This window comes from Moschus berezovskii, chromosome 13 (genome assembly GCF_049115385.1).
Source record: "Moschus berezovskii isolate FMDL1 chromosome 13, NW_MosBer_1.0, whole genome shotgun sequence".
NCBI lineage: Eukaryota > Metazoa > Chordata > Mammalia > Artiodactyla > Moschidae > Moschus > Moschus berezovskii.
Window position 1 is genome coordinate 62,730,781 of NC_142472.1, and position 17,416 is coordinate 62,748,196.

A 17,416-nucleotide genomic window follows, 5' to 3' on the forward strand; every position below is an offset into this window, starting at 1 on the left:
TGTAATTTAGCCAAAATTCTGGTCCATATTTTTATAGTTATTAGTAATTTTTATTTCTAATGCAAGTCTGAGAAATGACTTTAATTAACATGGTTATTTTATGCCACACTCAATCATTTCATTGAATCATTATTGTGTGGACTCAATTGTCTTGTTTAATGGGTCATATATATTCTCATGTACTTTTAATTTCATCATTCAAATTTTCCTAAATTTACATTAATGAATTACCTTATTTTTTTATAATCAAATTATTCTTTTTTGTTGTGGTGGTGCTCTATCAAAGCCCCAAAGAAGCCTTTTTTAAAAAAAGATTGGTAATTTTAATGGTACATACATACTAGCTTCAAATTTAGTGATTGTTTTTCAGAAAATAGAGGGTCAGATAATATTTCAGCAACCCCAGCCTTTTTCAAACAGCAATTGGATTTCATGAATGAGGGCATTTGAAAATTTTTCATGTTTCTAGTTTTCAGTTTCATCAGAGCAGTTTTTCTCATTCCTTATTGCTTCATCTGATTCAGAAGTTGGAAGAAATGCAATGAAACTGAAATAATTTGAGTTTTTTTTTTTCCAACTTCAGAAAAGACTGGCTGTAGTTTCTGAGTAACTGAGTCAGTTGTTATGTCATAAAAATGGTTCACTGAACTTTCTTTCTGTCACCGCGATTTCACTGCCCCCTGTATCTTTGCCTGTCTACAATCCTTTTCTTCATTTCCTGTCTATCTCTGTGATTGCACTCCTCAAGATGATTTCTTTTCCATAAATCTGAATATATGCTAAAGTACTTGGAAAATATTAGGAAAAATAAGTTTGTTAAATATGAAACATAATTTAAAGCATAACAGTATAAAGATTTTGGGGAAAAAAACTAGAGAAGATCTTCATGATCTAGGCCTGGACAAAGGCTTCTAGTTAAACTGCCATAAAACATAAGGCTGAGAAGTTGAACTTGATAAAAATTTTAAATTTTGTTCTGCAAAACGCCCCTGTTAAGAGGATTAAGATTGGGAGAAAATATTTGCAAAACACATATCTGTCAACTAGAATGGCATCTAGCATATAAAAAGAACTATGATAAACATCAGCACGCACACAAAAAAGAAAAGCACAAATAATTTCATTAGAAAACATACAAAAACCTTATAGAAGCTTCACTAAGATGACATACACATGGCAGATAATCACAAGGAAAGTTGTTCAACACATTGGTCATCAGGGGAGTGCAAATTAAAACCACAATGAGATGTCATAGCACAACTATCAGAATGCATAAAATAAAAAATGGTGAAAACACCAAATACTAGCAAAAATGTGGAGAAACTGACTCACTCCTACATTGCTGGTGAGTATGTAAAATGGTATGGCCAAACAAGGATACAGGTTGACTATTTCTTATATACTAAGCATGCAACTGCCATAACACAGTCCTGGTCACACCAAAATCTGTTCATGAATGTTCATTGCAACATTTCATTTGTAATAGAAAAAAACTAGAAACAGCCCAGATGCCCTTCAGTGGGTGAAATGCTAAACAAATTGTGGTACATCCACATCACGGACTAAGACTCATCAATAAAAAAGGAGCAAATCACTAATAGTGTAACAACTTGCATGAATGTTCAGAGAATTATGTTGAGTGAAATACACTAATCTCTGAAAGTTGCATATCATATGATTCCACATATATAACAATCTTGAAATGACACAATTATAAAAATGGAGAACAAGTTAGACTGTCAGGATTTGGAATTGAGAGGAGTTAGAATGTGGATGTGGTTAAACACAGGCGATACCAGATATCCTTATAGCCATGAAAATGTTTTTTTATCTTGACTATGGCTGTGGCTACAGAAACATATACATGAGATAAAGCTGTACAAAACTAAGTGCACACACCAGTCCACCTTCACAAGTACAACTGCAAAAATCTGAGCAAGACTGGTTATATCTATGTCAATTTTATGCAGTATTATACTACAGATTTGGAAGAAGTTTCTCCTGAAAGGAAAATGGATAATTTGTACAAGAAATTTCTCTGTATTATTAATATTTCTTACAACTGCATATGACTCAATAACAATCTAAAATATTTTTAAGTTTAATTAAAAATAACCATTTTTAATGAAGAAATAACCACTCACTGAACATTTTATGGTGTCTTTATTTTTTTCCACATTTCCACTTTCCTATTTATTTGGTACTTACAACTTTAGAAAGAGGATTTAGCATTATTTGATATTTTAGGGACATTTTAGGAACATTTTCATCCAGAAACTTCAAATATCAGCAGATGAAGTCTGAATGAGTGAAATACACAACTTGTGGTCACTTCACAGCAGCTATGAAAAAACACCAACTTCTTGCCTTCTTCCAGGCCACAGGGCAGTTTGTATTGTGAATGGTGAAGCAACTCTGTGAGTTATTTCCTGAGAGTAAATTAAACCTCTCTAAATTAGTTGATGGCCTGAAAGGAAGTTAGTTCAGGTAAACTCTTACTCCCAGAGTGGAGAAGCTGAATCATTATCTGCAGACTCAGGAAAAAGATCATCTTTAAGGAAAAAAACATTTGATAAAACAATTAGACCTAAAGGAAACCATAAAAATGATAGAATAATTTAAAATCCTATGTTAAAGAAAATTCTTTTTTTTTTTTTTTAAATTATAGGTAAAATTCACTGGTAATAATCTATCAAACATTTAAGGGTGAAAGAAAATTCTTTAAAGTAATAATGTTTTCAGTTCAATTATTATCCAAACCTGGAAGAACAGTATTTGGAAATGTTGGAGAAAGAGAGATATTAAGTCTTAAAGAATGAAACAAAGGCCTGGATGGCTGAAGTTTAGGGAGTAGGAAAGAATGATGCTGAGAAACGATGCTGGTACCATCAAGTGGGGCCACTTTATGAAGGTCTAGCTATGGAATCCGCACTTAAACACCAGGGAGACAGCTCTGCAAGACTGTGAACAGAGGAGAGAAATGAGCATATTTGCCTTTCAAAATGCATCGTCCTCGTCTCTCAAGTACTCCTCAAAATTTCACATTTGACCCAATAAGTAGCTCTTCTAAAGAGCCTTTAGAATAGCCTATGAATGTATTTCAGTAGGTAAAGCAACTAGTGAGGAGCTTTCTTTGAATGGATTCAAATAGCTCTGTTATATTAAATGACTCTAGAAAAGGCGTCCATGATATCCTCTTTGTTGAAAAACAAAGTCACTAAGCTATCAGTATAATCCCATTCTTGAGAAAAGCAATTAAAAAACATAATCTGTACATATTCATATGTTAATATCTTTGCAACAGCAAGGGAAAAACAAAGAACAAGTAATTAGCAGTGATTCCAACTAGGATACTGGGAATTAAGAAGGCATGACAGACTTTAGTCCAGCCGTATCAAAATTTCTGAGCAGTCAAATACATCAACTTCACCCATGAAAATTAAATGAGCCAAACACATGAATTGAGTGAATCAAATAGCACTACGGTCCAAAAGAACTGTACTGCAACTTACAAATGTGAGCCACACAGGTATTTTTACATCTTCTGGTAGCTCCATTAAAAACGTAAAATTAAAACTAATTTCATTAGTATATTTTAACTCAATGCATCCAAAATATTATTTCAACATGTAACCAATATAAATATTAATCTTTTGCATTATTTGCATACTAAGTCTTTGAAATCTGGTGTGTGTTTTACACCTGTAGCCACATTTCAAGTACTTAGTAACCATAGGTGGCTGCTGCTGCTAAGTCACTTCAGTCGTGTCCGACTCTGTGTGACCCCATAGAGTGCTAGTCACTACCATATTGGACAGGCCAGCTCTAATGGAAACTAATGGTTTTGCTGCTGGTGAATTTTACTGGTATTGAAGTGACAGCTTCACTATTTTGTCAGCTCAGTGAATTCATGTCTAGCCCTGGTCCCATGGTCTTATCTAGCCCTGGTTAGACAAGGTCTAGTCCCTGGTCATGTCTAGCCCTGGTCCCATGGTCTTGATATTGGTTCCCCTTCATGTTTCCCAGCTCCATCATTTTTCAGTTAATATTAGTTGAACATTTTATTATTAATATTACCAGTGTGCATATAGAATTGTCACATAATCTACAGGTTGAAGTGAAAGTACTGAACAGTGTATTTTTAGAAAACAGTAAGAAATCAGTTAAAAAAAAATCTGTGACTACAATTCTGTAGGGATAAAAGCATAATATGATATTAACTCAAAATTTTAGTCATAGAAAATTTGAACAACTATAAATATTTTCTACTGAAGGAGAGGGCAAAGAAAACCAAATTCCACAAAAATAAAGATGCGTTCATACATTTATGACTTGATGTCTTCTCAGAATGTCTAGATGCAGGGCTTTTTCTTGAAGTTCCAACTCAGCCACTGAGTAACTTGGTAAATTTTGAAAATTGCCATAAATGTCCTGAATTTCTCCAGTTATATATCAAGATATTACTTAACACGGTTTTCAGTTTTTTAAACTATATAAGCTATATAAACAAAATACATTGTAACACATTGTAAAATAATTAGAATAATAGTTTTTGGAGTTCAGTTTGAGGAGACTGACAGCTATATTAAATTTCTAACTTCTACAGTTACTAGAAGTTCTGAATTTTGGAGATTATAAGGAAAAAAAAACACAATAAAGCTAAACTGAAAAGATAATTTTCAAAGTGGTGAAATATACAAGTAAATTAGGGTTTTTAAAAATTTGAGTCATTTTGAACATGTTTATAAAGATACATGGGTGGTTTTCGCTAGGCTGTTTTTGGATTACTACCTAAACTGTTAAAACTGGCAGGTGTCTAAAATGTGGAAGATTCTGCTGCAGACACAATGCATAAATAACTGAGAATGAACAGATTTCAGTGCTTGATGTCTGGTCTTCAACAGTCATGAGTCTGCACAATCACTCAATTTACAGAATTATTAAGTATTATTGAATAGCAGAAGAGTGTGTTTTTAGGTTACCTATACTTTAGGTTATCTATATTCTTTCCACATTAACTGAAAATTTGACTGCTTCTTTCAGAATAATATCATAAGTTTACCACCCTTAACTCTTCATCAAATTTTTCTTTGCCCTCCCACAGTTACCCAAGAAATTTCATTGTTTGAAGTGTGTCGGGTTGCTGTCCAGGTCAAGGCAAGAAAATGAGTATGCTTTTGCAGTATTTTAATTGCCAACCCATAAATAAAATATCTAATTTAAGAAATTTTGATATACAAATATCCAACTTATGAAACAGTTACATTTTGGGGAGGAGTATCACTTTGAAAAATAAATAATTCATCATTTTACAAAATAATTCACCACTGTTATCCTTTTTTTTCCACAGTCAGTTCCCTACCAAAGTTAATATAGATTTATTTACACAGATATTTTCGGGAATACATCTATCACAGTTAGGTACATCTTTATAGCATTCTTTCTTGTAAGGGGTTTTTTACAAACATATCTATGGTAGGTGAAGCCTTATGAATTGAACCTAATTCTATTAAAGTTCTATTGAGTTTTCTAGATCCTCTTTCACCCAACCCTGCCAATAAATAAGTAAATAAATAAAGGTGAGCAATAAGAAGATCCAGAGAGCATGAAATACAAAAAAACATAGTTTTACACAAATTAAAGTGTGATGCCAAACCTCTCTCTGGTGTTTAGAAATTTGTTGATAGAAATATGAATAGAAATCAAGAGAAACCTCAAATTATTTACTTAAAAAAACCCTCAAAAATACATCATCCCTTTATTTTGCAATCCTTCTTTTCTTTTATCATTCTTATTCTTTCCCTACTGTTCCTCTTTATTAATGCCACCTAATATATTGCTACATATTTAGAATAAGCTCCAATTCTAAGAGCCAGTACAAGCAATATCCAGTATTTTGTTTAAACCCATAAATACCTCTGTCAGTGACATCTGGGAGTTGTTAGAAACCATCATTTTTGGAACAGAAAAGCAAGGTGTTATGTGCTCCGAAGGTCCTCTGTTATCACCATGTTCACCTGTAAAACATCAGCACCCTAACCTCTGATATAAATAAACTACTGGGAAAAATTTTTGGTTGCTTTTATTGTTGGTGGTGTTACCAGAAGGAACAGAGGAAATCTGAACTTAAATTTCTGGTGAAGAATGTATCATAGTGATATATACATATATGATCTTAACGGTCAAGGGAAACACACACACACATGACAGAGACAGCAAAAAAGGAATCACTGAAAAACATCACAAGTATAGAGCCTAGTACTACGATTTCCCTACTACTATATGTCTGACTTAGAACATTCAAGTATTCCACCATCTCCAAGGGTTTATTCTGAGTTCTAACCTACTTGAGCTAAAGGTGTTGTTGAAGTAGTCAGAACATTCATTAGGCTTATTGTGTTACTCTAAAGCTCCCTGACCCATTCTTCAATCCCTCAGACGAAATCCAGATTTAGGAATATTCAGCATCTCAGTGCCTCTTGCTTTCCTATAAACTAAAATCTAATATTTCAGGTTGAATTCTGACATCCCCTAAGAAATTCATTAAAAAAAATCTACTAGCTTCCATCATGTAATTGTCAAAGAGTCAAATCCATTTCATCTTTAAATTTGCACCTTCCTTTTGCTTTACAAAAGGGACACACATTTATGGAGTTTATCCAGCTCATTTGCTCCCAAACTTCAGCGTTTCAGAAGTGGCCACAGTAAACCTCTTGTGTGCACATCATTTTGCTTGGTTTTCGTTAGTGTTCTGAGAGGCAGTGTGGTAAAACAGTTAAGGGCATGACCTTCAAGGACTCCTCAGAGCTTCATTTCTGGCTGTGAACTTCAGCTTAGTTATTGCCTGCCTCAACTTCCTCATGTAAAGAAGTGGGGATCAGAAAAGCAGCTATTTCAGGGGTTGTCATGAGCAGTACATGTATTTTAATACACGCATAGCACACAAAACAGTGGCTGACGTAGCTATTGCTCTTAGTTCTTATTTTTGTTGTACAGTGATCAGAAACTGGGTTTTGGCGTACTATGAAGTTTTTTTGTGTATGTGTTAATTGCTCAGACATGTCCAACTCTTTGCAGCCTCATGGGCTGTAGCCCGCCAAGCTACTTTATCCATGGAATTCTCCAGGCAAGAAGAATACTGGACTGAGTTGCTATTCTCTTCTCTTGAGGATCTTCCTGACCCAGGGATCAAACCTAGGTTTCCCACATTGCAGGCATATTCTTTATCATCTGAGCCACCAGCTTTTGGTCAATGTTAAATCATATATGATTTATCTAGTTCATGGAGGTAATTTTTGATCAAACAAACTCAGCATGTTTCTGTTGATTTGAAATAAATGCTAATTGCATGTGGTGAGGAAACGTCTATTTCCATGGTGGCTTAGATAGATACAAGTTATATAATTTAAACTGTAAGAAGTTGCCAGCACCTTTTTTGATATCAGGTAAAAACACTTCTTTTTCAGTAGCTCAGTAAATGAGGATAATATAAGCTAAATTACTTTGGAAACAATAGAAGAAATACCTAATTAAGATTTGTCCCTGTAAAACTATGTATCTATTCCTACTGCTAAAATTAATAGTGATTTTAGGGTGATTTTAATTTTAAAGAAATACTAGTCACTGGGGGAAAGAAGAGGAAACTACAAGATTTTTGTACCTCTTTTGAATTATAGCAATGTTGCATTGGTTAAAAACAGGATGTAACTTTGCTTAGGTTTAGATTATTAGAACGAATTCATTTTCACCTGGATGTTATGAACCCGCAATCATCTTGATTTCTTTAAGGTGTTGTACTTTATTGTTATTCTCTTCTAGCACTGGGATCTTTTGCCACATTTTTTAAATTCTCTTTATTCACAAAGTCTCATATTTATATAATCTGCAGGTGAGTCTGAAAAAGGTCATTAAAAAACAAACTTAAAAATTATTTTCTGACAAAACATTAAAAATCATCAACATGTATTAAGGACAAACATTTCTTTTACTTACTGAGAGCAAAAACTGGACACCCTAAAACTCTAGAACGTATACCTGACTTTCATTTTAAGAGCTTGATCTTGAGTCCATGAGAAGGAGACTTGTTTGCTTAAATTATGCATGATATTTACATGTTCTTAAGAAATAACTGAATATTTGTGTTTTAAAGCCAAACTTTCTGGCTCAGTGAAAAGTCCTTGATGAGTAACCATCTCTAGAGACCCTAAAAAATTATGAAAAGCTCTACTATTTCAGCTACATTTTTTTGCATATAAAAATATCCTATTATAGGAGTCAACTACCACATGTAGTAAGTTGCTTTTGTTTAAATTGAAAAAGAGCTAAAAATTTCCTGTGGGTTATGGCAACAGTACAAGAATACAAGGTGCATTTATTTATTAACAACAACAACAAAAAATTGTAAAACAAATTGTGAAAGCAAAAGCAGGTAACAAAACAAGGGTTTGGGATAGCCTTTGCCTTATTTAAACATGACACGGTTAATATGCCCCAGTTGATAAACGCTGTAAAGTGTATGTTAGCATTGGCTAATTCACTGATGAACATCTCCCCCCACCACCCAGCTCACTATGGAAAATGTGTGTTATGGATGTGAAACGCTTTCTGGGGTCAAGTATCACAACCTTGTGGTCACATAGTCTTCGTGGGTGATGGTGTCTGTGAGGTCTGCATCATAGTCTACACTCGAGTCCTCCTCTTTCGCGTGTTTCTTCTCCTTTGGTATGATGGGAACCGTGTCCTCCACCACCACCTTCTCTGACTTGAATGAACACACTCTCTTGCTCACCTGTACACCCAGGGAGTCTGTATTTCTTTCTCGATGATCTACCAATATGCACTGTTCGCTGAGCCCCGGGATGTTCAAGTCACCCCGTGACGCTAAAGCTCGGGACTCCAGCTGGATGCTCCTCTCCAGGGGTCCTTCAGCTTGTTGGCGGGCCACCCCTTCTGAAACAGAGAAGATCTGGTTTGCGTTTTGCTGGGCGGTGGCGTGTTGTTTCGATCGTCTGTGAAACAACCCAAAGTGTCTGATATCGGTCACAAAATTCACTTTTCTCTGCTTCTCTCTCGGGGGCTCCTGCACCACGAGGGCGGAGCCGTTGCTGATGGTGTGTCTTTCAGCGGCAATTGCCGCCGACCGCGGGTGAATGAGGGTGGTCAGGTCGAAGAGGCTGAAGTTCTTTTTCTTGTCCTTGCTGCTACCCTCGTTATCACTCTTTTCATCCGAGTCTGCGGAATTAGAAGACTCCTTCGTGCCCTGAGCAGACTGGACCGTGGAGAGTTTGCTTCCTCTTAATAACCCCAGGACTTCAAAGCGGAAGCTAGAAATGTCTTGCTTGAGTTCCTAAGTGAGGAGAAAAATGATGAAATTAGTTCGTGACCTAAACAAATAAACGTTAGGAAGCTATTATTTGCTCATTTCATATATGGATCTGACACGTCTTCACTCATTTCTGAGAGCTAGGAGTCCGCTCTGCTGTGGTTCCATTTAGGATGGTCAGTTCTCTCCAGTGCACTTCTATCTATTTGATGTCTCCCCTTGGACTGCAAGGAGATCCAACCAGTCCATTCTAAAGGAGATCAATCCTGGGTGTTCATTGGAAGGACTGATGCTAAAGCTGAAACTCCAATACTTTGGCCACCTCATGAGACGAGTTGACTCACTGGAAAAGACTCTGATGCTGGGAGGGATTGGGGGTGGGAGGAGAAGGGGACGACAGAGAATGAGATGGCTGGATGGCATCACCGACTCGGTGGACATGAGTTTGAGTGAACTCCCGGAGTTGGTGATGGACAGGGAGGCCTGGTGTGCTGTGATTCATGGGGTCGCAGAGAGTTGGACACGACTGAGCGACTGAACTGAACTGAGCGACTGAACTGAACTGAACTGAATTTTCCTATCCTATCACAGTTCTGTAGAAAGGAGGAGACTTCCTAAGGTTGATGTAAAAGAAACAATAGTTTTCTTTCCCACCACTCTGTAGTGGGGGATGTTGGGTTTCTTTGGGACTACAGTTTGAAATAGTGGGAGATGCTGGGTTTCTTTGGGACTACAGTTTCAAATACTTTCTCTCCAAAATATGCATCTGCTATCAAGTCATCTCACATTCTCTCAGGGATGGAGGGGTTTGTTTGTTTCTTCGAGATTTTTAATATTGGAACATTTTGTTGTCCAAAGGGACATCTAAAACTAAATAATTAAAGTGGTGTCTACCCTTCCAAGAGTTGGCAGTTATTTTCAATCGTTTATTACCCTGGTGTTGATTTTCTCTCAACATCTGGGTCAGCCACTAAATCCTGGGAACTGATGAATAGACAGCGTTTCCTAGATTCATCCCTTCATCCTTTTGGACAACTGAATTCTCAGTCCTAACCTGCTAGTGGGCTTTGGGGTGGCCTCCTGCCTCCAACCCATCACCCTAAGTGTCAGGAATTATTTAACTCCAAAATTTCGATGTTGTGGCTACAAAGAACATTTTGGATCCTAGCCAACTTTTAACCTGTGCTGTGTTTTGTGATTTATCTCTCTTCTTACCTAATTGGCTGCTTATATTTATTCCCTGTCAAGCCTGCAGTTTTTCTTTGTCAGTGGTCTCCTATAGGGTTTTTTATATGTTTCTTTTGTTTTTGCCGATAAGATCTTATTGACTTTTAGTCAGTAGTCCAAAATCTCTGGAGCTTCCTTGGTGGCTCAGACAGTAAAGAATTTGCCTGCAATGCAGGAGACCCAGGGATAGAACCCCTGGAGAAGGGAATGGTTACCCACTCCAGTATTCTTGTCTGGAGACTTCCTAACAACCCATGCAGAGTAACAAAGTCATTTTATACCATGAGATAAGAAATATGTATTTCATGTATTCTACCTTTTTTACTCAGATAGAATTAAACAACAACAACTCAGGGAGAAAAACTACATTTGTAAGCTCCAATAAAGCTCAAACCTTAAAATTTTCCTTTACCAAAGCTGTGCAGAACACAAAGAAGGTTTTTGTTGTGTTCAGATCATTGGCTACTAAATGTTTCAGGTTTAGAAATCAAATCAGTTTCAAAAAGCCTGTGGCTGAGATCAGCAATCAGAATGCCACAAGGCACTAGGATTTTCTCTGTCCAAATAAGTCTCCTCGATCTTTCAGATTAAGTCTGTTTGAATGCACTGTATTTTGAAAAGAAATTTTTCCACTTAAAAAAAAATAATTCAGTAGGGCTGAATTAAAGAAAAAAGAAGGAGAAGACAGAAAGGCTTGCTCGGAACACACGGCCCCCATTTCAAGCTCTGAGTTAAAATGGGCTGCCCTGCTTCCACACTGTAGAATCCGCCTCTTAGTGACAAAGATGAAAGTGGTTACCTTAAAGTTCTCCTCTGTCAGACCTTCTTCAGTTTTGGCATCTCTAATCATTGCGGCAACGTATCGCTTTACCAGGTTCCGCATAACTTCCTAAGAAGGCATTAGAAAATGAGAGAATTGCTCTTCAGTGCATAAATATGATCTCTCTAAAGTCAGTTCAAAAGAGGGGATTGTGCTTTATTTTAGTGTAAGTTTCAAGATATAAAAATAACTTACTTGATATTGGTGATGTCTTCTCAAATTATCAGCAGCTCGCCTCTGAAAAAGAAGGAGACAGTTACCTTTCAGTTACAGTCATATTTTACCATTCTGTAAAGTAATTACTGGTTCTTTTAATCAAGAATATCATTCCCCTCACTTCTGCAAAGTGGGAATTTTACTGGACAAGGGATAACAGCTAGAGAGACAGCCTTACTCGAATCAAAAGAATGAATGAACCAAAACAACAAAGTGCAAGGTTATAATTCCTGTGGCACTTAATATATAGAATAATTAAACAGTGATGGCAAGACTGTTCTTTTAATATAAGATTATGGAGAATTAGGTCATCATAGTTAGTGTGTACTCCAAATCATTTGAAACGATGCTAAGAGACACAGTTGGGAGGTATAAACACAAATTAAATTGCAAATAATTAAAATTCGATAGACTGAAAAGATAGTGTTATAACAATCTGAAGGTCTTCATAAATATCAACATAGTCATATTAAGAATTTAACCATGATATACAACATGTAATCAGAAACAGACAATGAATTCCCAACACTTAATTTCAAGCAGATATACATTAAGAGGAAATTGCTGTTTGAATTAGATGATTGAATTTACCAAAATAAAAGATTCTGCTCAAAGATAGGGTTCATTAATTTTTTAAAATAAATGTAATTCCCTGCTATTATTCTGAAGGGATCAGAATGTTTTGGGAGCAGAGCTTGGGTTAGCATGAGGCAATGATTATGGAGTACAAAACAGAGAAAGATGTTTAATGACTAAAAAAGTCTATTGTAAACTGAGTTACATAATAAATGATAAAGTATATATTTGCAGGTTTCACTAGTATTCTAAAGATACTAGGAAAAAAAACTAATACAATCCTAATTTTATGCATGTCAAATATAAGCATTGATTCTTAAGGAAGAAAACTGGCCAAAGTAATCTAAAACAAGTATACTTCTGTTACAAAGAAATGAATTTGATAAATTGTGAGAAAGCAAAAGAGATAACATATCTTGGATTTAAATAAGTCTTTTGATCTTCTTCCCTAGTAAATACTTAATCAGAGGCTGATAAAATGGAATTTTGAAAAGAGTTGTGCATACATCACTGTGAAATGATACTAAAAAAAAAATCAGACAATTTAAAAGAAACTCTTTTTCTCTCTTTAAGGTAAATAGGGGAAGTTGGCATTTTCGTTGGCCATTAGAATGGATTTGTGTTTCATGACTATTAGATTTTCAGAAACAGATGAGACAGTGCTTCACTTTGTAAAGGCCACTAATGATTGGAAAACCATTCAATTTTACATGACTCTTAGGAAAAAGATTTTTAGATGATTATAGTACTAATTATAGGACTGGGAAATGTGAAACTTCATACAAAATTAGAACATCTTCAAAAAAAAAAAGAAAGTGGGAACTTTATGAATGGGCCACAAGATGGAGGTATGTGACTCCTGTTGAGACACAGATCAGCTGAAATCCGAGGAAAAAAGCACTTCTGGGAGGAAACATGCCTTCCAGATCTCCTTGACTTTAAGTGAACACAAATACTTTGAGCGTGAATGCAGCTGTACACTAACTTCTTTAGCACTCTCATTGTAAACATTGTACAGGAAATCATATTCTATGATTTGAGTAAATAGAAACTCTGAATTTAATACAGAATTTAGTAGACTCAATTTTTATTATCTTGGGGCTCTATAACATTTCACTAATTTAGTCTTTAAAAAGCCAATTAAAATAGTCAGAAAGCAGTTTGAAGTCATGATTTAACTTTAAATTTTCTCAAAGTAAAACTAAAACTAAGGATGACAGAATCAGAGAATTATGAGTAATAAGTGAAAACTATCATGATGCCTGGGCTTCCCTGGTGGCTCATATGGTAAAGAATCTGCCTGCAATGCGAGAGACCTGGGTTTGATCCCTGGGTTGGGAAGATCCCCTGGAGAAGGGAAAAGCTACCCACTCCAGTATTCTGGCCTGGAGAATTTCATGGATAGAGGAGCCTGGCAGGCTATAGTCTATGGGGTCGCAAAGAGTCAAATACCACTGGGTGACTTTCACTTTTCACTTTATTTTAGTATTAAAAAGAGCACAAACTGTCTTCCCTTCTGTAGAAACTTACTCGTATATAAAATTAGAAATTTTAATACAAAACAAAAATACAAAGATCACACTTTAAAAGATAATTCCAGCTTTTTCTGGAAAAAGTTATTTTTTGAATTTTAAGCAAAATAGTCTGGCAGAAAGAAAGAACATAAAAAATTTTATTGTGATAACTATCAGGAGTTATTTAATATCATAGCCCAAGTTTACAGTTAATTGTTTTTCCAACCAATCTGTTTCCACACCTAGATGGTAATACTATAAAACAGTCTTTAGTCTTGTGAGATTATATCAGTCAATTGAACTTCAGTACCTAAGATAGGAATGGATGCAGTCAACCATCTTCTGAACTCTGAAAACACAATGAATGCAATGAATTCACCAATACTGATTGACCATTACTATTATGGGATTGAAAGTGAAAGTGAAGTCACTCAGTCGTGTCCGACTCTTTGTGACCCCGTGGACTGTAGCCCACCAGGCTCCTCCGTCCATGGGATTCTCCAGGCAATAAAACTGGAGAGGGTTGCCACTGGAGTGGGTTAGGAGTTCCAAATATCTTATTTTCAAAGACACAAAGACTTCAATCCATAATGTAAGCATTCTTTGCCATAAACATAATGATAATTTTTAGAAACTGGTGACATCATTAAATGTTTATAAAATAGAGCTGCCACCAACAATACCATGTTTGCAACCTCTTTGTTGGGTAAAGTTCAGCTGAACTTCAAAAGGATTTGCTCTATTATCACTGGAAGTGACCAAGAATAGAAAGGACCAACTTGTGTTTATAAAAGCAGTATAACAAAGGACATTTCATTCAAAAAGTCAGTTCAGTTCAGTTCAGTTCAGTCGCTCAGTCGGGTCCGACTCTCCGCGACCCCATGAATCAACATTCAAAAAGTACCTAAGTACATAAGAGGTAGTGAATTTTTTTCAAGCTAGTCATGTTAAACTTTGATAAAGTGATCTGCAATGACTAACAGTTCTCTATTTTTTATAAAAGAAAACTAATGACTAGGTAGAATGACAGCATGGTAGACCTGTTAGGAATAAAGAAATTTTCTGTGAATGAGTTTATGTTTACCATGTTACTGAGAAATTTCAGTGGTAAAGAATCCGCCTGCAATGCAGGAGACTGGGGAGACATGGGTTCCATCCCTGGGTTGGGAAGATGTCCTGGAGAAGGAAACAGCAACCCACTCCAGTATTCTTGCCTGGGAAATCTCATGGACAGAGGAGCGTGGCGGGCTACAGTCCACGGGGTAGCAAAAGAGTCAGACACAACTAAAACAACAATGAAAAATCTGTGAAGTTGCATTTGGCAGCTTTTTCTAAAATAAATTAAGTTGATTTGCTGTTACAGTGAAGATAAGAAAAATGGGCCATATGATGGATCAGGAACCTTCCTTCCTTGACTGGATGTCTAGGAAAAATATTTTGGAGGGAGATGCGTACTTTAAAATGGGGGTTTTCTTGGCGAATTCTACCCAAAGTCTGGCAAGGTGTAGAGAATGTTCCTTGGCAGGATGGCTTTCTACGCAAGTGCCCAGGACACACCGGCTGCCACCTTGGCAGACCTCTTCCTTTGCAAGTTCCTCCTGATTTGTTAGGACAAGACATTGGCAGTATTTGGATTACAGAGATAATGATAAAGGAAAGGACCAGCTAGTGAGAAAAAACCTCTGCTGCCCAGAGATAACTCTGATTTCAACAGAAGTGTCAGGTTGCTTTAGAGCAAGCAGAGTTTTGCAGCTCTGAAAGAAAGGGCTCCAGGGAATTCATGTGGCATTTCCTCACTCTTTATCTCTCCTTCTCTCTGGGTCCACAGTGGAATGTCAGGCTTGCTTCACCAAGCTCGGTGCCCTACAGTCCAGTGTTAGCGCCGTTTTCTCTCCTTCCCACTCTAGTTTGGCTCTATCACTGATTTAAAGCCCATGAATTATGCCTTTTATTCTCTGTTTTTCTCAGTGAATCCCCAAAAAGGGGCAACTGTCTGTACTCTTATTTAAAACAAACAAACAAAAAAACAAGTGAAAAAGCAAGGGGTCACTGTAGGCTATGATCTCTCTGTAGAGATGGTAGTGTGGTTCATTTACTGATGGGTCTATATGTTGTTCTCTATAAACACACTTTCTAAGCAAATAAAAACAAATGATATAAAATGCTGAAGGTTGCCTTTTCACAGCAAGTATTCAGGATCTCACTCTTGAAATACTGAGAAGAAATTCAGTCCTCTGGATTCCCACTTGGGAAAGAACATTTAATTCAAATGTCTTTTCGGCAAATCTTACCACAGTAAATTAGAATTCACAGGTACCCATGGATGAACACGGTCATATCTGTGAGATTTGTTGGTAGGCATACAGAAAGTTATGAAGATTAAGGGAAAATACATTTTAATGATTTTCATTAAAAAAATGAGTTCTGAAAGGCAAGTATTATTAGTCTTTTTCCTTTAGTAATGATAGGTGTATTAATCTAGTCACTTCTCCAGATTCCCATGCAGTGACTTAACTGAATATATTTCTGTGGCAACTGGTCAGGCATGAGTAAACCATCTGCAGTCCGAGAGCTGAGTGAAGCTAAGTGACCCTAACAGAGATGGTGTTTCCTGTCCTCACTACCTGCTCCAGAGAAAGTGAAAAAGTGGAAAACACAAAACTGACGAGCTGACTCACTGGAAAATACTCTGATGCTGGGAAGGATTGGGGGCGGGAGGAGAAGGGGACGACAGAGAATGAGGTGGCTGGATGGCATCACCGACTCGATGGACATGAGTTTGAGTGAACTCTGGGAGTTGGTGATGGACAGGGAGACCTGGCGTGCTGTGATTCATGGGGTCGCAAAGAGTCAGACACGACTGAGCGACTGAACTGAACTGAAAGAGGTTAAGATCATTTTTTAATGATTTCGTTAAAAGACCTAGTATTTCTTTGGTTCAATACATTGCCCATTAACTTAAGCATTCTATTTGGAAACATGGTCTATAGCATGAAAAATGTTTCATATTAATTGAACTCTGGATGGACGTTCGTGACATTGTACAGGAGACAGGGACCAAGACCATCCCCATGGAAAAGAAATGCAAAAAAGCAAAATGGCTGTCTGAGGAGGCCTTACAAATAGCTGTGAAAAGAAGAGAAGCGAAAAGCAAAGGAGAAAAGGAAAGATAGAAGGATCTGAATGCAGAGTTCCAAAGAATAGCAAGGAGAGATAAGAAAGCCTTCCTCAGCAATCAATGCAAAGAAATAGAGGAAAACAACAGAATAGGAAAAACAAGAGATCTTTTCAAAAAATTAGAGATATCAAGGGAACATTTCATGCAAAGATGGGCTCGATAAAGGACAGAAGTGGTATGGACCCAAGAAAAGCAGAAGATATTAAGAAGAGGTGGCAAGAATACACAGAAGAACTATACAAAAAAGATCTTCACGACGAAGATAATCATGATGGCGTGATCACTCACCTGGAACCAGACATCTTGGAATGTGATATCAAGTGGGCCTTAGAGAGCATCACTACAAACAAAGCTAGTGCAGGTGATGGAATTCCAATTGAGCTATTTCAAATCCTGAAAGATGATGCTGTGAAAGTGCTGCACTCAATATGCCAGCAAATTTGGAAAACTCAGCAGTGGCCACAGGATTGGAAAAGTCAATCTTCATTCCAATCCCAAAGAAAGGGAATGCCAAAGAATGCTCAAACTACCGCACAATTGCACTCATCTCACACACTAGTAAA

The 17,416-nt window shown here is 36.6% G+C and overlaps 1 protein-coding gene across 3 annotated transcripts in view; it reads right to left on the reverse strand.

Moving 5' to 3' along the window:
* Window positions 1-2,158: 2,158 nt before the first annotated feature.
* Window positions 2,159-17,416, reverse strand: part of TRPC4 (transient receptor potential cation channel subfamily C member 4) — a 209,905-nt gene continuing 194,647 nt past the window's right edge. For 2 of the 3 annotated variants that reach the window (XM_055426211.2, XM_088842727.1), the window contains 3 exons: window positions 11,565-11,606; window positions 11,349-11,438; window positions 2,159-9,346 (listed from right to left, as the gene is read on the reverse strand). In XM_055426211.2, coding sequence (XP_055282186.1) covers window positions 8,618-9,346; window positions 11,349-11,438; window positions 11,565-11,606 — 861 coding nt within the window. In that variant the 3' untranslated portion in view covers window positions 2,159-8,617. The remainder of the gene's footprint in view (window positions 9,347-11,348; window positions 11,439-11,564; window positions 11,607-17,416) is intronic. The other variant, XM_055426213.2, reaches the window with a different exon arrangement.